A 23,339-nucleotide genomic window follows, 5' to 3' on the forward strand; every position below is an offset into this window, starting at 1 on the left:
CAGCCTCTTAATAGGAGAGGTGTTCCAGTCCTCTGATCATTTTTGTGGCATCTTCTCATCCCACTCTAACACTTCCATACATTTCTCATGCTGGGGGCCGTAGTAATATGCCACAGATGTATTACTCCAGATATAGCCTCATGAGGGCAAAGCAGAGGAGGACAATCATCTCCTTCACTGCTGGCCAACACACGTGTTGGTGGAGAGCTAATGCATAGTTAATGGTAATGACTGTGTTGAAAAATAATGCTTTGTATCGGAGAATTTGATCTATCAAATAGTGCTATTGTACTCTTTATTACAAACAGGAGGCACTGCTTTCAGAGTGACCTACATCATATTCTGCCTGCATAAGCACTGTTATTAACACTTTACAGTTCTCCATTTGCTTATGTTTTACTCTGTTTACCTAATTCATATTTTGTCTGAACTGTTTGCAAAACTAAGTTATGAATATGTGCTTTTTTTAAAGCCCTGCTAATCCGTAGAAGTAAATTACAGTAAATTACAGTAGCAATTATCACAATACACTTAAACTTCAAATTCTTCCACTGTTGGCATCCTCGGCATCCTCCCCATTATGTACAGTGCAACTTTCTGCCAACAAAGTGCTTGACAAATCCAAAATTTTTCTGCAGTAAACCCATTTCACTGCCATTTTATGGACAGTGTGGTATGTATCTGCAGGACAAACAAACATTCATAAACATAGCCAGCAAAAGGATGGGAAATAGGACCCAAGAGCTGTTTCTTGGTGGCTGTATCAAGGAAAAAAAATATATTCTTGAGCAAATCATATGTTAGGTAATAACCAGCTACTGTATCGATACTTTTCAGACAGAGCAAGTCCAATAGGTGTCTAACTACTCCAGTAGATTGGTCACTCTCTTTGAGGAACTATTACACTTGCTTCTGGGAAACTTATGTCCAGAGGAATCATATTCCACCCAATCTGCCATAATTAAAATTGCATTGTGGAGACCTACGAGTCACTTCTAGATCAACTGAAGTGTCATTTTTAGAAAAGATAAGCAACTGTGGGATCCTGAATCCAGTCCTGCAAGCCATATCTCATGACAGAGAGGGACATACTTAGCCTTCAGAAGAGTGTCTTCAGATATAACTGGATAGCCTTGTTTATCAAGAAATGAAAACTGCATAGATTTAGGAATGCCACAGTGTTAGCTAGGTGCTGAGTCTAGCTCCTAGAGTTTCAAGAATATTTGTAGGAGTAAGTGCTCTCAGTTGTTGGTGTTGCTTTTTTGCCCAAGGTTGGTGTCCTACAGGACAGCTGGCAGAAATAAAATGTGTGAGCTCTACTCAGCTGTCATCAGCCAAAGCATGTTAGTGTAACCTAGGCTGATAAATTACAAACATTGACATAAGATGTGAAATACTTGAAGGGTTGTAATGCTTTCAAATACTTTGGCTGTCAGCAAAAGAAACATACAGAGGGCATGCAAAGCCTTTAGACAGGACGTAATGCCACAGAGCCTCCACTCTAGCTGCAGCATTATTTTCCTAATAAGAACAAATATGATAGACAATGCCATCTCTTCAGTGAATTTTATCCTTCTATCCTAACTCCCACGACTATATCAAAGATGTATGTAGAAAATACACCTATATAAACTGCATTGTCTAATATTTTGTTCTGCTTTGTGAATGTTTACAGCTATTTCAGGAAAACATAGGTGAAAGGTGGGAAGGGCCCCATAAGTGGAAGTAAAATGTCAAGAAGTCTTCACAGTGACTGAGAATAAGGGAGGTGAAGGGGAATAGTTAGTTTATAGAAGCAAGAATGTAGAGCTTGTTAGAAAACAAGGAATGGCAGACACTGGGTCGGGATAGTGAGGGGGACGAAGGCCATAAAGATAAGGGTTTGAGAACAGCCTGAGGACATTTGGCAGGGAGGTGAGTAGATGTCGACAGGGCAAGAAGTTAACGGTTTGGGGGGATGCCCCCCTGAAAGGTCAGAAGTTTACAGTGAGAAAGGTCAGAAGCCTTCGCGAGGAAGACGACAAATCTTCATCCCACAACCCACTACGCACACACAAGAGGGGAGGGTCTGCATGCTAATGAACTCTTGGGGGTGTAATGAATAAGTATCCGAATTTGGGGAAAACTATTCATTAAGTATTGGTTTAGCCTTTATCTGTAGCATGATTTTTCCTGATGGTGTGCAAGTCAGGAGGATCTATCCCCCTTGCACCCAGTATCTGCGCAGCACTCAATAAATCATACCTGCTTTAGAGCTACTTTGTGACTATAGAGTTTGATTACGCACGTCATAGGAGACTGACCAGCTTGCAGCTCTTACACTCTTCTGAGAATGACTGAATGGCATAAAGAGCTGTCTACCATCTTTTTCCTTGCACTTTCATTTTTTTTTTCTTAAAACGGACCTAAACTGCTAGGTATTTTAGAGCTTCTATTCATATTTACATTCACTTTTAGTCATAAGCACATCATCATAACACATTTGATTTGCACTCTATGTGTTCATCATCATTAACTGCAACTTCCACCTAGATAATTGCTTTGAAATTCAGATAAGCAGCTACTATATGTTATGTTAGTCTCTCCTACGTGGTTTCTGTAACTTTACTTATTTAACTAATTGCTCTTCCCTGACTGGACCTAGCCATTAGAAACCAAACGTTCAATTTGATCACTGACATCAGCGAGAATGTATACCAAAATCTCTAATTAGAATGTTCTTTGAGAAATGTTAGCCCTTTTAAATTACTATTATGATCTTTTCTCTTTCTGAAGTAAAGAACTGAACTCTGGATGAATATGTTTTGCAGATAGACCCAGAAGATGCATGTTAACAACCTACTAGTTACAATATAGTTATCTATGACACAGAACAACAGTACCAGTGCAACAACGACAACACTACACAAAAAGGAGTGGACAAAATCACTGATCGGTTAACCAGAGATTAACAAGGCATTCACACCATTCCATCAGTTAAAGTTTGCACTTACCAACCTCCACAACACTAGAACAGTTCGGATCTGTGAAGCCTTCAGGACACTCGCATGAGTAAAAGTCATCATTCAGCCCTGACAGACAGATGCCACCATTTTTGCAAGGGTTGGAGTCACACAAGTCCCCTGTGGGTTAAAAGAAGAAAAGATTCTCATAAAAAACTCCGCAGAAGTTATGCACAAGTTCTAAGTATTCTAAGTGTGATTCAGAATGGAGAGGAATGGCTTTGGTTATATTATCTTGTTTCAGATATATAGATTCCTAAATCAGGACACATCAGGCTCAGGCATGCCACAGTACTGTTGTGCATAGGCTATAGCACTGGGCCAGCAGTGTGCTTTTACGTTGATTTTTTATCAGACACTAGAAGATCATCTCTACCTAACTTCAGGATAAAGTTCACCAGTAGAAAGTAAAGCCATTGAAGTATTTTGAGCTACATAATTCTAATGGTAAGGTTGCACTCAATTGATGATGTTTAATCTGGAGCTCTACAGTTAAACTGTGCTTCCAGCGAGGCTTTCACTCCACACAGAGACCTATATCAATACCACGGCAAAGATTTGGGCATTCACAGATGTCCAGTGTTCCTCCACAGTCCACTCCACATCCCAAGGAAGTTCACAAAGTTCTTCCACAACTCATTTGTTCTGACTGCAGAGTGAAACAGTCAGTCAAAAAAAAACTGCTCTGCTTCAAAACCATGTCATGCTATGCACTAGCTATGCTTCAAGATTTCTTTGGACTGTGCCAGCACAGGCACAGCAGGTAGTTTCAGTCTTCCTAAATAAGGCCAAATGAGCAGGTTTTGCCAGTCATTTAATTGTTTTTTGATGAAGACAGCTTCCTAAGTCAATTAGCATCAAGATGATGAACAGCAGAAAGATGTAAACTCTGGAAGATGTACCACAGGGCAGCTTCATATGCTCAGCACTTGAATATGTTTTCAATGCTACTAGTATGTGCAATACATTATCAGATAGTATTTGAAACAGCCTTCATGAGGAAATATTAAAAAAAAAGTGCCTGTCCAACTTTTGCAACTCCTCTAACACCCTGAGAGAATCATAGCTTCTTGCAGATCCAGAAATATGCTCAAACACAGGATTGAATCAGCTGAAAACATTTGTAATACTTGTTTTGTCACTATGAGATCTGATCTAATGTTTGTGAGTGAACAGCCTTGTGGATAACTTCTATTTCCCAGCAAAACAGGTACCTAAACATGATGCATTTTACATTTCCATTCAGGAAGAACAATACGATGTAATTTTGTGTCCATTCTCCAGTCAGATAATTGGAAGCAATTCCAAAGAAAGCCTCTTTGTGTAGACTTAACTTCGTACTTTTTCCTCAGAAGTTTAGATACACATTTAGATCTTTTTTTTTTTTTTTTAACTATCTCACACTCCATCTTGTAAGATAGATTTATGAGATCTATTGATTTCCACATTTTAATTTCACAATATAACGCAATATAGCATGACATAAACCATGGGAATACAAACCACATAGCTTAATAGCAGATCTCCAAAAAGTGAGTTTCCTAACATTTAAATATATTATTCCAAAATGTACTATCTGGTACCTGAAATCTTCTAAGTATAATTATATGGTATATAATCCTGCAAGTAAATTGAAGTAATTGCTGCTCACATATGCACATATATGTTTTTTTTCCATATAATTTTATTTATTACAAAACTGCATCATTTTACAGGTAACATATTCCATTTCAGAATGTTGTTGTTATTCTACAATATGCTCAGTATCATTTTTAGAAGTACCAGCAATTTGTGTACTTGTTTCGTTCTGCAACAGTTTTGCAGATGCAACTTTAAGCAACATCTACAGACGGGCAATTATTAAAACCCAAGGAGTATCTTACTTTGTATACTTTTGAAATCGAAAATTTGCCTTTTGCTGTGCAATTGTAGAAAGAAATATACAAAATCCATTTTTATGTCAGTAGTAGTAACATTTTAATATGTTCCGGGCTGCAGTAATAGTGAGGAGGCCCAGATTTCCTACACCTCACTGGCTCACAGACAGCAGATCAATGCCTCATGCATTGTCTAAGAATCACTTAAGTAATTTAACTGATGTATGAAACTTTATAAATTCTACACATCCATGGAAAAAAAAATACTTATTTTTTTTATTGATCGTTAGTTTTTTAAATTTCAATTTGTCAACTTTAAATTACCTTCATTAAAGTGATTTATCGTGGATCCATCTTCTTGGTATTAACACATATATCTTGAATATTTTCCAGCTAAATTTGACATACAGCTATTCGAAAAGAGTCAACGGCATCTTTCTATGTCATAGGACTACATATAAGTAGAAATCATTTTCCTCCCTCTCTGAATATAAACAAGTTGAGATTTCTCAGCTCAGTGCTCATTTCATTATTTGGCCTGCCATAGATGTTTGTTTTGGAATCCATATGACTTAGGCATTTTGGTCATGAAAGAATAATCATTATGAACTGACTGCTCTGAAAACTATATTCCCTTGGCTTTAATTAAATAAATAAATTGAATAAAACCTAGAAGGGAAACACTTGTTATGTTAATCCATATGGATATTCTCATTAAAGTGAAAGGGAACACGTTTATTAATTTTTTCCTGACTTCTTGTTCCCCTGATCTCATTTATGCAACATGAAAAAGAATATGAAAGATAAAAAGATAAACCACTGTATTCATCTGTATGTTTTATAGTGATTGACAAACCAAACAAGTTGTTAATTTTCCACTGTAGTTTCAGAATATGCAATCTCCCACTACAAGCACAGCATTTATGCTTAGCTGTGTTGTATTTTTCTGAAAATTTGTGCGGTTTTTTTAAATCTGAAGTGAACTAATCTGACCCACAATTTAGAGGTAATAAAGCTGATGTTATCCTCTAACAGTCATTTATTTCCGTGTACAGGAAGTAAATGCATTAAGCGCTCTTCTCACCCAGCCATCTTGACCCAAATTCTGTTGTCAGTTACTGGTATGAATTTGTTGTTGTCATTAAATTATACCACAGAAATAAAAAGAGTGCAGCACACCTCTGAAGAAAATTGGACTATCAAAAAAACTGAACATAAACAATAACATACACAGTGAATACAAAAAATATTTTCAGAAGAAATCCTGACTTTTGTGAAAATAATTTCCATCTTTATTTAAAGGTAATCACTAAACAAAGAATTCTGAACTCTCTATATATTTAATAATTTACAGCAAAATTCTGTTAAGTTTTAATAAATGTTACACATAAGAAGTATTATTACTAGTGTTTGTATTCACTGCTTATGTCTCCTACTTTTCATGTTGTTTTTTTTTCTCCAGTGGTAGGATCTGGTATCATTGGGTGCATAACCACCATGGCCAGCTCAGGACTAACGTCCCATCTGCACTCAGAATTCATGATCACCCAGATGTCTGAAAACTCTCACAAAGACACTAAAATATCTGATATCCATCTAATATTCCCATCCATCCAAGGGAAACGCAACATTCAACTTTTTGGTCCAGTTATCAATGACATCAGCTATCAATGGACCTATCCAACAAAAAACCTTAACTGTCTCTCGTTAGTTTTACAGTAGGATTACGAATGGCATATGCCTTTGTTTCATGTTACTGTTTTAAATGACCGTTTGTCGAGAGTATGGCAAGCTTAGTTTATAACACTTTTGCTATTTTATAGTTGAGTTAACAAGTAATGAGCATGCAACTCATCCACAGCTTCTGGAAAAAAAATTACTGGAATATTAGAACATCTGCAAAGACTGTCAAAACAGATAAAAAAATGCAATAACAATTTTTAGGCTGTATCATTCATATAACACTAAAGAGGGAAAATACGTACTCTGGACACCAATGGTGTCACCAATAAAACCAGCATGACATCAAATATGATGCTTTCAGAGCATCATATGTCTGAGCAAGCGCACAGATACAAGCAAGGAGTAGTTCTATGTAAGACTAGATATAAAGTCTCTGCAAACTTGCATGCCCAAATTAGTAAAACTCACTTAAAATGTTAGTACTCTTATTTATGACTTAGTGTTTGTGAAATTGTGCAGAACAAAATAAATGTCACCTTTGAATCAACAATATTCCCTTCAGTTTACATTTTACGCCTCTTGAGAGGCTATTTATGCTGAAATATTGAACACTAATTTGTTATTCTACTCACTTTGATGTACAGGATTTGAATTTAAAGGCTCTGCACTTAAGAAAAAAAGATTTTATGTGTGCACTTTGTTTTAAGAAACTGATTAAAGGATTTGTTACTATTAAAGTACTGTGTTGCACATGACACAACACAAAAGTAGTTTCAGAATTTAACCACAGAGTCTGTAAATGAGAATAAAATAAAGGGAAGATTTATATCCTTATAGCAATTGTTAGATTACTGTACTTTGAGCTAGTACATAGTGAAAGATAATACACTGTTTGCATGCAATTCTATAAATTAAATAGACACAATATGCAGAACACCGCTATTTAAAAACAAAAAGTAAAAAACAACAAATCATAGCATGCATTATGAAAAAAATGTTACAAAAAGGGTCCAATAAAGAATACAGGTGTGAAGTAAAAATAATTCATATTTTTTCTGTGTCTGGCTAAACATGCACCTTCTATTATGCAGCTATTCAAGCATTAAGGTAATGTCCAGTTGCGCATGAAATTTTTTTTTCTACAAGTATTGCTACCATTATTTCATCCTAAGGAATCTCTCAGGCTGCAAAATCTTACAAGGTCAAACTTTTGAGATTTGGTGCAAGATGTATAGAACAGAACTAAGGAAAATAAGTTTGCTTGCTCCTCTACAAAACTGCCCAAACTCACAACCACTTTGAATTTACCTCTTTTAGGGTACCTTTCTTTGAAGTTTCATGTTTTATGTTTTATATAAAACATATAGGTGTATATGCATTGTTCCTCCTTTTTGCATGACATCCTGCATGGATGAGTTAAAATTCAAATTATGTCAGAGCACACTGGACTGAGGAGCAAACACATATTTAAGTGATTAGATTATGCATTTTTAGGATTTGTTCTTTTTTCCTCACATCTTCAGCTTTTAAAAAACTTTCTTAAGGCAAATAAGGAGTCATTTGTCCATGCTGTCTTTGGAAGTCACTATTGGTTAAGAATAAAAAAGCAAGACAGAAAGAATAAAATGAAGAATAAAATTTTGAGTACATACTCAAAATTGGTATTTTACTGAAGAACTCTCATTCCTTCTCAAAACTCATTAAAAACATACAACAAAGCTGAAATAAAGAGGTTAAACTGTCATTCTCTAGTAGCAATTAGGCTTGACTGCCTGCTTCTGTCTATGAACAATAACTCAATTAGTAACATGATTTAACTTGTATTAAATGCCATCACTGAGGAATCATTCTGTAAATCCACGCCACTCCCTAATATATCTTCACATAACCATTCTTAAGCCACACTCTTTAAACAAAATGCTGAATGTATGACACACTCCTTTCCACAAGCAGGTATCCACTGGTGGAATAACAATTGCAAAGGATTTGACAAACTTTACGCTTCCATATAGAGTACTTCTGATCCTGTAAGGCAACATAAACTGGTATAGGAAGCTCTACTGAATAGTGCAATACTTAGCTTGACAGCAAAGGACAACTTGAAAGGAATTCAACTGCTGTATATAAATAATGCAGCACACCATGATGGTAGCAGTTAGCCCATCAATCCTTAACAAGAACAGAAATTCAGAGTTTACGGATACAATTTTTCTGATATGAAGACTAAAGAAGATGCACTGTGCAAACCAAGAAGTACCATCCACAACCACAGGCATGCATTACTTTGTAAAGCACTCTTTGCTGTTTTGCTGTAAAATTACATACATCAGTCAGTTACCATTACTACCTGCGAATCAATTTGCTATCACAGGTCACTAACGACTGCAAATGAATAAAAGAAAAAAGAATCACTTTGTCTATTGCTTGGACACATCTGTGTGACAAAAGCTCGGGTACAGTGTCAAGAATCAGGGACAGGAGAAGCATCTGAAGCACTACTCACAAACTCATTATCCTGAAATGATTATAATGAACTGCTACTGTAAGAAACATCTGCTTGAAAAAATGAAAAGAAAAAAAAAAAGTCCTAAAAAAAATAATCACATGGACTCAGATCACAGATTTCAGAACTGGAAAAAAAAACAGTGAAAGAAGAAAGGCAGTGTGTTTTCGGGAACATTTTCTTCTGCAATTTAAGATCACAGCACATTATGTGAAATAGGAAGTACGAAAAATCATCCTTATTTATTATTTGACATCCTGTACATTGAATACACCCATTAATGCATTTAGTATGCATTATATATTGAAGTAGTGAGATTTACAAAAACTTATACTGAAATAAGCATAACAATACTGCAGGAGTTCATGGAAATGCAGACACCCATCAAAACAAAAGGCATGACAAAACTGGGAGGTAAACAGTCGCAAAGGTAATGAATGTTCGGAGCTTAGGGTGCTACTCACAGACGTTTTTGGATATGTACACCAGCCTTTACCAGTATGCTACATAATGGGCGGTACGGAGCTGACGCATTTTCTGACACCACTGATAGGGAGAACTGGACCCTTGTTCTTACCTAAAACAAGAACTATATTCTTATTCAATTCTCTATACTGCTACATGAAATATAGCTTATTTTAAAAGCTCACTCTAAAGAAATAAAATGAACCAAACTTGTTACTAGGAAGAAATCTCCAGTTGGCACCTAAAAATAAACAGCCCAGAAAATAACCAGTCAATAGAAATTTTGTCTCAGGGTAGTACAAATGAGCCCCAGTCTTGAACCCCAACAGAGCACCTAAACTTCAGAAGAAGATTGAGAAATTTCTTGCTAACACTAGCAGATTCATGTTAAAATCAATTTTCAGAAAAAAAAAAAAAAAAAGCTTTAATAGCTTTCTGATTTACAGAATCATCTGTATAGTGTTGAAGTTCAAATCCATTTCCTCACAGCTGAACCACTGTTGAGAAGCAGAACAATAAATCATATTAAAGACACACCTGTGTGGAGATGCAAAATGTAAACATGAGAACAGATGAGCTCTGCAGTTCTTTTAAGGAACTTGTAGACTGCTACTCAGATTCAACGGTGAGGCAGCTAATTTGCTTTTCCTAAGGTAAAAAGAGAACTTGTATCTCTTATTATTTGAAAGAGAAGATAAAATTTTCTAGATGTCTGTTTCTCAGATGCTTCTATTCTGCCTGCTTGCTACGCCAATTTGGTTATTATGCAGGTAGAAGGTTCAGCTAACTTCCTAACTTCAATATTCATGTCTGATTGTTGGCACGGTTTCAGAAAATAGGTAACTGGGTATTGCACAATCAGAGAATCATAGAGGTTGGAAGGGACCTCTGGGGAACATCTAGTCCAACCTCTGGCTAAGGCAGGTTCCCTACAGTGGTTATGCAGGAAAGTATTCAAGTGGCTCTTGAATATTTTCAGAGAAGACTCCAACAGCTTGTTTCAGTGCTCCATCACCCTCACAGTAAAGAATTTTTTCCTCACGTGTGTATGTAACCTCTTCTGTTCCATTCTGTGCCCACTGCCCCTTGTCATGTCACTGGGAACCACCAAAAAGAGTCTGGTCCCATTCACTTGACTCCCACCCTTTAGATATTTATAACCATTGATATTTACAACTATTAATAAGATCCTCCCTCAGTCTTCTCTAAGCTGAATAGTCCCAGGTCTCGCAGCCATTTATCATAATGGACATGCTCCCAGGCTTCTCACCATCTTTTAGGTCCTCTGCTGGTCTCTATCCAGTAGTTCACTGATTTTCTTGAACTGAGGAGCCCAGAAGTGGACTAAGTTTGTTAGATGTGGCCTTAGGAGACCAGGAGACCCAAATCCTTCTCCACAGAGCTCCGTTCCAGCAGGCTAGTCCCTAATTTGTACTGATGCATGAAGTTAATTTTCCCTGGGTGTAGGACTCTACTCTTACCCTTGTTGAAACCCATTAAAATTCAGCTTTCTGTCCCAACCCTCCAGCATGTCCAGGTCTTGCTGAATGGCAGCATAACCTTCCAGTGTGCCAGCCATTCCAATTTGCTTTGCATAATCTGCAAATTTGCTAAGGCTACCTTCTATCCCTTTGTTCAACGAAGATCAACGATGAAGACAGTGAACAAGACTGGACCTAGCACATACCCTGGGGAACACAACATGTACAGGTCTCCAACTAGACTCTGTGCTGTTGGATCACAACATTCTGCACTCTTGAGAGTTAGCCAGCTCTCAGTCCAACCCACTCATCCATTCCAGACTTCCTAAGCTTATCTACAGTGACATTATGGGAAACAGTGTCAAAAGCCTTGCTGAAGTCAAGGTACACAAGATTCACTGCTCGCCCCTCATCTGTTGGGCCCGTTATGACACTGTGGAAGACTAACAGGTTGGTCAAGCATTATTTTTCCGTTGGTGAATCTGTGAATCCATGAATCCAAATGAATGCCACTTCTCTTCCATTTATTTGGAAATTAAATCCAGAATAGGTAGTCCCACAACCTTTCCATGGACAGAAGTCAGGCTGACTGGCCTGTAGTTTCCCAGGTCCTCCTTCCTGCTCTTTTTGAAGACTACAGTGACACCAGTTTTCCTCCAGTCTTCAAGCACCACTCCCATTCTCCATGACTTTTCAAAGACAGTACAGAGTGGTTTGCTAAACACTTCTGCCAACTCCCTCCTAAAAGAAGCTCTTCTTGCAGTCCTTGACCTCCCCTGCCAGATTTCATTCCAAATGGAACTTAGGCTTTGTCATTACATCCTTGCATTCCCTGACAGTATTCACATATTTCTCCCAAGTGGTCAGATGCCTTTTCTACATGCCATAAACTTTTTCCATTTGAGTTTTTCCATTATCTCCTTGCTCATCCATGTGGGTCTCTTATTACCTTTGCTTGATTTCAAACTCTTATGAATGCATCAATCTTGAGCTTGGAGGAAGTGGTACTTGAATGTCACCCAGCTCCCTTAGGCCCCCTTACCTTTCAGTATTATTACCCATGGGACATCTCAAAGTATCTATATACCTCAGAGCTGGCTCTCCTACAGAGAGTGTTAGAATCCTACTTACTACCTTATTTCTTCCATGTAAGATCCCAAACTCCACTATTTCATAGCCACTGCATCCAAGGCTATCTTCAAAATTCACATTCCCAACCAGTCCTTCCCTGTTCTTACAAACAAGACCTAGCAGCACACCTCTCCTCTTCGGCTCCTCCACCATCTGCGTCAAAATTATCTTCCACTATCTCGACTGTGCATGCCTGCTGGTGTTTCTTTTCCAGCAGTCATCAATAGACTGAAGTCCCCCATGAGAACCAGCACCTGTGGTCATGTGGCTACTTCCAGCTGTTTGTAGAAAGCCTCATCAACTTCATCCTCCTAATCAGGCAGCATGTAGTACATACCAATAGTGGTGTCATACATATTAGTCTACCCTTTAATTCTCATCCTTAAGCTCTCACTTGCTCATCATTCATCCCTAGGCAGTTTGATACATGCGTGTTGGTCTCTCATATAAAAAGCAAATCCATCATTTTATTGTTCTGGCCTATCTTTCCTAAAAAGCATAGCAAAAAACCCAGCAGCATTGCCAACTCCAAATATCCAGATCTGAATTAGATGTAAAAATTTACAGAACATAAATCTCAGAATTAAAAAAAAAAAAAGAAAAAAACTATGATTTTATCACAGGTCCTGTGGAAGTTGAGGTGGTTGTTTCCTTTACTGAAAGCCTCAGGGATCAAGAGATTGTACTTACACACAATAAAGAAACAGTACCTGCAGCTTGTATCTGCGAATTGGGACTGCAAAATACTTCTGTGAAGTAGTCCTAAATATTTCTTTAAATTTTAGTTTTTCTTGCCTAGCCATGCGGGGAGATGTACCAGCTGATTTTCTAAAATCTGAGATGGTATTATGAAAACATAACCAGATTTTTATAATCAGAGAATTTTCATTAGAATACCACTGTAGGATTTTGCTGAAGCATTAATCCAGGGTGAAGATAAAGAGCTGCCTTAAGCTTTGGATTTAGTCTAGTAGTACAATACTGTAAAAGTGTGTCCCTACTTTCAGGGTTAGAATACAGTCCTCAAGTAATGCCTGCGGGGATTAATTTCTATCATAATAAATCCCCTCCTGCCTTAAAAAAGTATAATCTCTCCCCTTTCTAAAGGTCTACAGCATGAGCTACTTTATTCATTTGAATGTGAAGGAGCAGTAGGTCACTGTACTTCAGCCTCCAGTGCTACCGGCTTTTCAAGCATCTGAAAGCTGACGATATGAAATACAAGCAGAAATAAAAAACAGCTTAAAAAGTAAATTCTTCTCTCTTTTTTAGGTTACAGAGAGTTCATTTCTATGTCAAGTGTCTCTCTGGGGAAAAAGAAAGAACTTTTCCTGTCAAATCAAATCATTATTAGTAAAAAGTGGATCAAAAGTGATTAAAAGAGGAGCGTGGTTACATAATGTACTTCTGAATATTTTTGCAACTTGTGGAAAAGATGTTGTGCATCCACTGTGATGAGGATTTGGAGAATGCCACCACACACTGAGAGACTGTTTCACTGGAGGAAAAGAGATGTGTTCCCCTATGCTGGCTGACCAACGCTATCAGTTTCAGATCACATCCACTCTCTGCCGACAGGAATGACACTTCCCTATGCAAGCAGGGAAGCAGACAAATGCCTTTAATGCATATATCCAGACCCCTACCAATACAACCTTTCATAACATAGTTGGCAAAAAGCAGGCAAAGAAACAGTACCCAGGTACTCCTCATATACATGTACTGGCCTTATGCAGGAAGGATGCTGTAGTGGGGGTGCTGCAGGGATGTTCTGCGTGAGCAGAGCCCAGCAACACACAAGAGCACAGCAGCTCCAGCTGCTCCAGCAGCTGACACAGCTGAGCCGTGTGCGATGCTGGGTGTGCTCTGGGAGAGCAGAGCTAAGGGAGGAAACACCACTGTGTGACAGCAGCGGGAGAGAGGGGTGAGCGCTGGGAGAGAAGCGGCCCTGCAGGCACCGACGGCAGTGCAGGAGGGCAGGAGGCGCTCCAGGTGCAGAGCAGCGGCTCCCTGCGGCCCAGGAGAGGCCCGTGGAGGAGCAGGCCGTACCCTGCAGATCTCCCCGTGCAGCCACGGAGGAGCCCCGCTGCAGCAGTGGGTGAGGCCTGGAGGAGGCGCAGCCCGTGGATATCCCTGCAGCAGCATCCCAGGCCGGAGCTGCAGCCTGAGGAGAGCAGCCCGTGGCGCAGCAGGAAGGGCTGGGGGAGCTGCTGCCTATAAGGATCATGAATTGACCCAAAGGGGCAGGGGCACAGTTTCCATGAAGAGGTAGCAGAACCAAAGCATGGTGAAATGACTCCATTTCCCTGAACTGCTAAGGGTGAGTACACATAGAAGAGTGCAGATGGAGAAGGTGTTTTTAGTTTGTTTTTAGTTGTTACCACTCCTGTTTATTTATTATTTTCTGTTGACAATAAATTACATTAATCTATGTATGCTGAGTCTGGTTTGCTTGAGACAGTACTTCGTGAGCAGTCTCCATGTCCTTACCTCTACCGCTGAGCCCTTTTCTATGACACTTCCTCCTCTTGCTCCTTTGAGGAGGGGGAATGAGACAGTACTGTGGTGGTGTTTAGTTATCAGTGTGAGACCACCACAGCACTAATCTGATTTCAGCTGTCAGTCGTATCTGCCATGTTGACAGACTTAACCATCAGTCATCAGCACGTTAACCAACCAACTATTAGATCTGCACCTGTTTCATAACCATCCATCGATGGTTATGAAAAGGGAGAGAATAAGAGCTTAAGCGTAAAGATTGTACATAAGGCACTTAGGTCAAAGTGTTTTATCTCTCCATTAAGTTGTGTTTTGCTCAATCAAAACTTTCAGAAACACACCAAATCACAGTGTGAATATATCATTTCCAGTTACTTGTTCTTTGCTTTCAAAGCTGATCAGGAATTATGAACGGTATTTCTCAGTATACTACTCCTATTTCATGCTTTTTTTGCATATCTCCTGGTATAGCTTTAGCTATTTCCCAGCAAAAGGACCTTCTGCAAAAGAACAAACCACACCAAACTAAAACATACTTTACTTGCTGAATGATCACTTTTAGATTGTTAAAATCTTTCTGATTTTCTTCCACTTTTTACATCTCATTTTTTTACTTTTCATTTATCCTTTTTTTGCCCCACCATCTCCTTGGTTCATTATTTAAAACCACCAGAGTATGTGTGAATGTATATATATACACACATACACTTAGCTACATGCTTTCACGTGCATTATGTTTATGGAAATAAGAATGTTTTCTTTTCCCTTTGCTCTATATTTGAAAAAAATAAGGCACTGGTTGCTAGGCAATTAATAGTTTCCTCAGTGCTGGCAAATTTATCTTTTCTTATCCTACATAAATCCAATTTTGAAAGCTGAGCAATTAAAAAGTCATCATTAATTGTTTTTAAAACCCATTACATTCCTCATATCCTTCTATCTTCACTAGAATGGTATAATATAATACACTATGAATTCTAAACATATTATTGTTTGGAAAGAATTCACCATCTATCTCTAGTTACTTCTGTTTTTTTATAACACTCTTAAATAGTTTACTAGGTCACATTTTAAAGTGTCAACACTATTGGAGAAATGGGTGCCACTTAATATCCCAAGTTAGGTAGCAATTAAAATGTAGAACATGCAAATGCATTATACACCTTTCAAAATTTTGAAAAAATCTTCTAAATGCCAGCTGCATACACGAAAGCCCTTAAATATATGTCTCATATAAATGAAATATATTCATTTATGTTAATGAATTTACATGAATAAATTCTTTACAGAGAGAGTGGTGAGGTGCTGGAACAGGCTGCCCAGACAGGTTGTAGATGCCCCATCCCTGGAGGTGTTCAAGGCTTCAAGGTATTGGATGGGGCCCTGGGCAGCCTGGTCTAGTATGAAATGGGGAGGTTGGTGGCCCTGCCTGTGGCAGGGGGGCTGGAGATTCATGATCCTTGAGGTCTCTTCCAACCGTGGCCACTCTGTGATTCTGGTTCTGTGACAACGTCCACTTTCATCTCCATCAGAAGTTTGAAGTGTAAGAAAAATTCAGGAATATTCTGTTTTCAATTAATACTCCAAACTGGAAAACATTTGAAAACAGGCCACCTGAAGCAGCTGGCATTGGCTACATATGAATTATAAAACCCCTGAGCAAAGCACAAGTGGATCAGTATTTCAAAGTTTTCAGTGCTCAGGCTCAGTATCTACATTATGTGAAGCCCGTAGATTTTGTTACAGATTTAGTATCCCAAAACCAGGTCATTGGATCAGATCCTTGAGTACATAGAGGTCTTAAGAGGTATTTGGTATCCGTGAGAGCAGAGCTTGTGGTCTGATTCAGAAATTAATGTAGCGCACACATGCCAGAACCACTTTGCAGAGTGAGTTGCAGAATACCTGCAAAGCAAGTACTAGATTTGGAGGCAATCGTGTGATTCACTTCCAATGCTCTCTGACATGTTTGAAAAAGAAATGCAGGCACTAAACACACTTCCCCACTGAAGTTCTTTTCCCGCAAGCTCGTCTCTTGTACATTACTAAAGAGATAAAACCAAACATTTGCAAGTTTCCACTGTTATAACTGCCTGATCTTACTTCATTCACTTCATGCATTTTTACTGGCTACAGAGATGTTTAAATCCATCCCCATAACAGTTCTGTCACACAAAAATAGAAATGTCACCAGCAGAGATACAACAGTATTGCTGGTTTTCATCATTTTCTTTCAGACTCTGTAAGACAGTGATGCTACTGAACACATTCAGAATACTAATTAGGCAATGAAGATATGTGCCCCTCCTGTGAAAAATATGAAATAATAATGGCATTAGAACTGTCAGCTACAATAAAGAAGCAATTTTGTTTATTTCAGATGATGTAGCTAGCAGTAACATTAGAGCTCCGTGGATGAATGATGCACATTCATTTGATAATTTTTGAAAAGAATCTCTGTGAAGATGTGCAGAGGAACCTTAACTATTAAGCTAAATAACTATGCTGTTTCAACAGGATTCTGAACACAGACGGATGTTTCTGTAACAAGGTGTTTCTGGTTTGTCACTCCAGGACAACCAAAATTTCTCATCTAGAGTACGGAAGCACACTAATATTGCTTGTACAGTCAGGACTAAGTCATTGACCCAGCCTTCAACACCTCTGATAGATCAAAGGCTCAAAAGCATGTTTTAAGTGATGCTGAAAATAAAGGTGGTCTCTTATTCTGGCTTCAACTAGTAGCCAACATAAAAGGAATGTATTGTGTAACTGGCCTGATATTTCGATTTATCCATAGCTTTGCTTTACAAACTGCATCCAGGTAATATTAGTATGGCTAGTTGCATACCAGATGTCCCCTATGTATTGCTTGAGTTGTAGTCGTTGTTCTTCAGCATTTAATGCCTGAGTCCGCATGCATAGCATGCATTTTTAAAAAATGCAGGACAAGGCAGATAACATAAACAAAAAATGAAACGAAATATATGACAAATACCATAGTATTGAATATTATGAATATGTAAACACTGAATAATTGTAGTCCATAATAAAGAAAGTAATGCCTCTTAATTAATATGTGGAGGAGAAAAGGGAGAAAAGGTTATTACAGTTTTTAGGTTAATTTAGAATAATAAATAAGCCTTTGTCACTGTACATCAGTGTTTTCTGACAGTTTTCCACTTTTCTGAATCCCAACAGTTCTGTACCAGAATGCCAGAAAAGATGACTGTAGAGTTTTTCTGAGTGTGTCTCTGCATGGATTTGTATGATGCTAGCTCCACACCAACATAATATAATACTCGTATTATATCCACATCCATATATAAAGTGCATAAATGTATGGAGTATGTAAATTATAAACAATATAATTCAAGTTCACCACCTCCTTTAGCAAAAATAATTAAAACAAAGATTCCAGAACTGAAAACTGTAATGAACCAAAATAATATTTCCAAAAGAATATTTTGTGCAAGTACAGTTTCTCAAGTTTCTAAGTGGAAAAGTGGAAATTCTTAGAAAATTCTTTTTTTTTTTCTACAGTAATCCTAATCCAATAATAATCTTTAATCCAATAATCTCCAATCTCCAAAAGACAGGAGAACTGAACTTGAATTTACTTGACAATTAAATCTGAAATTAGAACAGCTTAAATTTACTACTTTTTAAAATGAAGTACTGCCTTAGTGTGGAAACTTGCTCAAGCAATTGAACTGTTGTGGTACAGGGGATAGAGGTAAAAAAAAAAAAAATCAGACTGGGAGAAGTAATACAAATTCTAAGAATGCTGGTATTTCTGAATGGCATTATCTGAAGAGAGCTCTGAGGAGATGTGGTCATGAACAGTCACAAATATGTAATTTACACCTGTATTTAACAATTGTTCAGCTGTCAGTATTTATGGCAATTACTGCTGCTGAATTCGTATGGTGAATTTTACTGAATTTGTTTCTTAAAAAAAAAAAATATCTGAAAATGAAAAATGGTATTGAAAGAAAATACTTTTTAGTACTTAGAAACAAAGTACTTTTTAGTACTTTGCTGGGACATATAAGACAATGCTTTCAAACAGGATTTCCTGGTTTGAAGTATGGCACATTGTCACATCTACAATGCCCTTCATTTTCAACCAATCCACAGGTGCTGACACAGAAACGTTTTGTAGAATACCCTCTTTTTAACAAGAACAGCTGCCCTCATTCACATGTCATCACTGCTCTATCTGAAAACACTTTCTTTCGACTTATCATAATTTCTTCTGCCAGGGCACCCAGAAACTGAGCAGGTAACAGTGATGATACTTCAGGCCAGTATTGCTGGTGTGCACTGACTGTTCAGTGGGGAATGATCACCACTGTTCTCCTTTTCCCTTCTGCCTACGTACAACAACCAACTTTCAAACTTGAAACATTTTCATGCAGTTAACTTCAGTTGGTATTTCTCCAGCTTTCTTTCCTCAAAAATAAAGTTCAGATTACTTCCTCCTGTAGTCATATGCCCTGGCTTACAAATGTTACTTTTTATCATTTGCTGTTATCATCCAGTAATTTATTCACACAAAAAGAGAACACAGTACTTATGGCACAAACAGGTGATTAGAGAAGCCTCATTATTCACTGACAGGAAATATATAAGAGTTATTGCAGGTACATAAATAGATTGCTACTGCCTGATCCTGACAAACAAATGGACTAGCATAAAAAAGACAGATAATGCAATACAGGAGAGAAATCTGAGATTCAATGTATTTCTTCTCAAAAGAAGAATTAACAGTAACTTGGAGACTCATTAGGGAGTTCATTTATTTGTTCTTGTATTTGTGGTTCTCATTAAAGGAGTCACCCATTCTTTTGTGTATGTATGTATGATAGTTGTATTTACCTATCGAATTTTGATGTCTTTTTTCCCCTCTGAATACAAGCTTAGATTTTGTCAAACAAACAAAAACAAACAAACAAAAAATCTGCTTTTGATCTGTCCTCTTCTCAAACACAAGTTATTGTTAATAGAATCACAGAGTAAATTTTTATTACTGTAGAATAATAGCACCATAGGATGGCTTAGATTGGAAGATACCTGAAAGATCCAGTCCCAACCCACTGCCATGGGCAGGTTGCCCCCCACCAGTTCATGCTGCCCATGGCCCCATCTGTCCTGGTCTTGAGTGCTTCCAGGGATGGGGCACTCACAGCTTCCCTGGGCAGCCCATGCAAGGTTCTCAGTGCCCTCTGAGTGAAGAATTTCTTCCTAACATCTAACCTAACTCTTCCCTGTTTAAAAGCATAATTAGTTTAAAACTGTATTGCTTTGCCCATTTCTGTATTACCCAGGGAGGCACTTCACAGATCAGCATCACCATGGGCTAAGTACTGCCATTGCTTTGCTTTGATCTCAACCTCAAATTAATGTCCTCAAAATGTTTCCTACAAAGCAGGCACAGAACACCACCTACCATGAGATGCTCACATCTGCAGTCAGCTACCACTAGATGGCAAGGACATGATTACCCCTAAATCTCATTTCTCCCCCATCTCAGCTCTAAACAGAGTTGTTTTGGGCAGGGCCCACAGCTGGGAGGCAGGCAGCACCATTACACTGCCTCACTGCCATCAAAAGCAGCAGTATGCAACACACAGCCTTGGGGAACATCTGGAAGGATAAAAGCATTATTTGCATAACACTTGGTGCTCCTGCGGCTTTAAGGCCTAGTAAATCTTCTGGGGAAGTTAAAAGCAGAACTCTTATCCACTTCCACAAAGCCGGATCAGGACACTGGATCCTTACGTCAGGAGCAGTTATGCAACATCTTCTAACAAGATCAGCAGAATCATTTTAAATCCAAATGCATCTTGCATTAATCTTGTGTGAGTCCAAAGTATCACATCTCCACTAATATAATACTGTTATTTCTGGTTCATGTTGTCAATATAAGTGGTACTTGAGTCGCTTTCCCAATTGCTTAATTATATTGTATCACCAAAATTATTTTAAAGACAATTTATTTATTTCCTCATCATATGATTTCTATCCTTTCCTCTGATTTCCCCTCTCATTTATTTTTTAATCCAGCAATGTTTTAAGTATGTTTCCCATTTCTCCTAAGTTTCTTATTCGTTCTTTCTTTTTTAGCCCAATTTATTTTTATTTGAAATTCATTCACTTGGCAGTTAGTGTTTGCTTTTTGATTTGTGCGCAACTTTTTATGATTTTTCCACTTGTTACTTATCGGCAACAATTTTCTTGCTAAGTAGCTTGAAGCTATTATTTTCAAAGTTCTAAGTCCTTTAGCATGTTCTAGTCACGTATCAATGTTGTCTCAATATTAGTAGTGACTGTTGGATTATTAAGACAGAAATTGCTGAAAGTGCCTTCTGCTAGGCCTGCTTAAGTCAGACATGCGAGATATATGTAAGATACACATTTCTTGCGTGTGAGGCAATTTGAAAAATCAGTTAGGTATACTAATCCCTTAAAAAAAAAGCCTGAGAAGGCTCAGACACTACACTGCACAAAGTACTTCCTTATGTTCCCTGCTATATTACTTAGAAGTGATTTAGATTATGACAGCTGCATCCAACGTATCGGAATACTGCACGTAGTTCAAGACAAATCACTTCAAACTAAGCTCCTGCATGATTTCAGCATTTTGCAGCTTGCATTTTCTCTACACGTTCACCCTGGTAGGAGAGTGACAGGAAGACAAAACAAGATGAGTGTCCTTGCAACAGCCAAGCTATTAACTTTTGTACAGACTGCCCAAGAACACTGTCTGAAAACCTTATATATTAAAAGCAATTTACAAAGCATCACAATAGAATCTATCTCGAACATCTTTAGATCAAAGACAGATCTACTACTGCACTACACTAAAATATTTTTTCTTAAGGCATGCTCTAATTAAATAAAAGTAAGCATGAACTGAATTTGGTGAGAATCTTTGTCAGAAAAACAAGCCTTCCAAACTCAGGCGAAACATAAATTAGAATAAAAATAATGATCAGAAAGTAGTTAAAAACAGACAAAAAACAGAAATATAGTATTCGAGTACTGGAGACTTCTGCTTTCAAAACCACTAGCTGAAAATCACAGTTGTAAGCATTTCCTAAAAATACTCATCTACTCAGTTGCATAAAAATTAAGTTTTATGAATTTCTGCTTCCTGGGATATTTCGTTCTCCACATTTAAATAAAACAGTTATCAGTCCTACCATAATCATCTACATCCTTATAAACCCACTAGATACAATGTATGAAAGATACTTCCTGCTAGATCACATTCAAAGCTTATAGATAAGCTTTTTGTAAGAAATTTTCACCTTACTAAATAGAAGTTTCAAAAAACTCAACAAAGCACAAACGTGGAACTAACACACATCTTTGTCTATGGTCAGCGTAAGAAAAACAAGTAAACAAAACTAAGAAAAAACTCTACAACGTATGAGGTCTATAAATCTCTTTACCCCACATGTAACTTATCCAATTTGACTGCTACCAAATCTTTAAATCCAGCTGACAGAACTGAAAGAAATGCCCAGGACAGGGTCAAGAACTATCAGTACAGACTCTTGTATGATTGTGCCTGGCTCTGTGTAGCAGAATCGTGCCACAAACAACACAGAATTTGTAGATGTTAAAAATTGCCCTTCCTCTGATATCGGTCATCTGAGCAATGAGAAATATGTAACCAAACTAACATGGAAAATTGAGAGTTTTCTTTGCTCCAGTGCTCCAGATACACATGGAGCAAATCATCAAAAGGTGATAAGGGAAGCAGTTACAAGGGAGGAGATTCCATCTCGATTTCCAATTCTTACTACAGCCACTGTGGTGAAGGAAGCAGCAACTAACTCCCTACATCCATCTTCTAGTGGTAAATTAACCTCTTTTGCTATGCTATCCAGGCTATATCTAATGAAAGCTATAGATTTCATAAGATTAAATGGTGATTCTTCTCTTAAAATGAATCTGGAAAGTTCCTGTATGTGTTCAGTTAGCCTATGGCTTCTTTCACTGTTTCTTTGTTTCTTTTCCGTTGTTTCGTTGTTTCTGTTGTTGTTGTTTGGTCCTTTTTGGTTTTTGGTTGGATTTTGGTGTTTTTTTTTTTTTTTTTTTTTTTGCCTGCCCCATGCTGCTGTCCTGCACATCTGGATTTCAAACAAATGAATTCTCTGAATACCAGTCAGTCATCTTTTCAGTGACAGGCTGCAGCCGAGTAGTGTCTGCTCTAGGAAGAACTCTGACCAAGCTCAGCCTCCACAACAGGTTTAGGTGCCTTAGCAGCAGCCCATTGGTTTTGACCCCCAAAAGGCACAAACATTTGGACCACCTGAAGGCTAACCTCCAAAGCAGGGCAAGCAGCCAACACATTCCCTGATGTGTTGAAAGCTCACTAACCACAGAGAGCAACAGTTCTACACAGCCTACATATCATCCTAAGACTGTACGGCACCTTCATAAAACGTTCTTAAATGTTAACTTCCACTGCTAGGTCTTCTGAATGGAAAGCATTAGGATAATCCTAACATTTGAAAGACTTATCTGACTTCAAATGTAATCAGTTCCACAGACATCAAAGCGGCTCTTCAAAGACCCAACAGCCTCCTTGTACAAAGCAGGATTCATGCTTCAGGGATTCATGCTTCAGGGCCTGAGTACCGAACTAAAACCATAATTATAGGTACTCCTAAACTAAACTGCT

General features: G+C 38.0%; 1 protein-coding gene across 2 annotated transcripts in view; it reads right to left on the reverse strand.

Annotated features, from left to right (window-relative positions):
* Positions 1-23,339, reverse strand: part of EDIL3 (EGF like repeats and discoidin domains 3) — a 271,818-nt gene that overhangs the window by 184,891 nt on the left and 63,588 nt on the right. For both annotated transcript variants that reach the window (XM_052700525.1, XM_052700524.1), the window contains exon 2: positions 2,994-3,122. In XM_052700525.1, the coding sequence (XP_052556485.1) occupies positions 2,994-3,122 (129 nt within the window). The remainder of the gene's footprint in view (positions 1-2,993; positions 3,123-23,339) is intronic.

This window comes from Tympanuchus pallidicinctus, unplaced genomic scaffold, assembly GCF_026119805.1.
Source record: "Tympanuchus pallidicinctus isolate F22 unplaced genomic scaffold, pur_lepc_1.0 scaffold4, whole genome shotgun sequence".
NCBI classification, from domain to species: domain Eukaryota; kingdom Metazoa; phylum Chordata; class Aves; order Galliformes; family Phasianidae; genus Tympanuchus; species Tympanuchus pallidicinctus.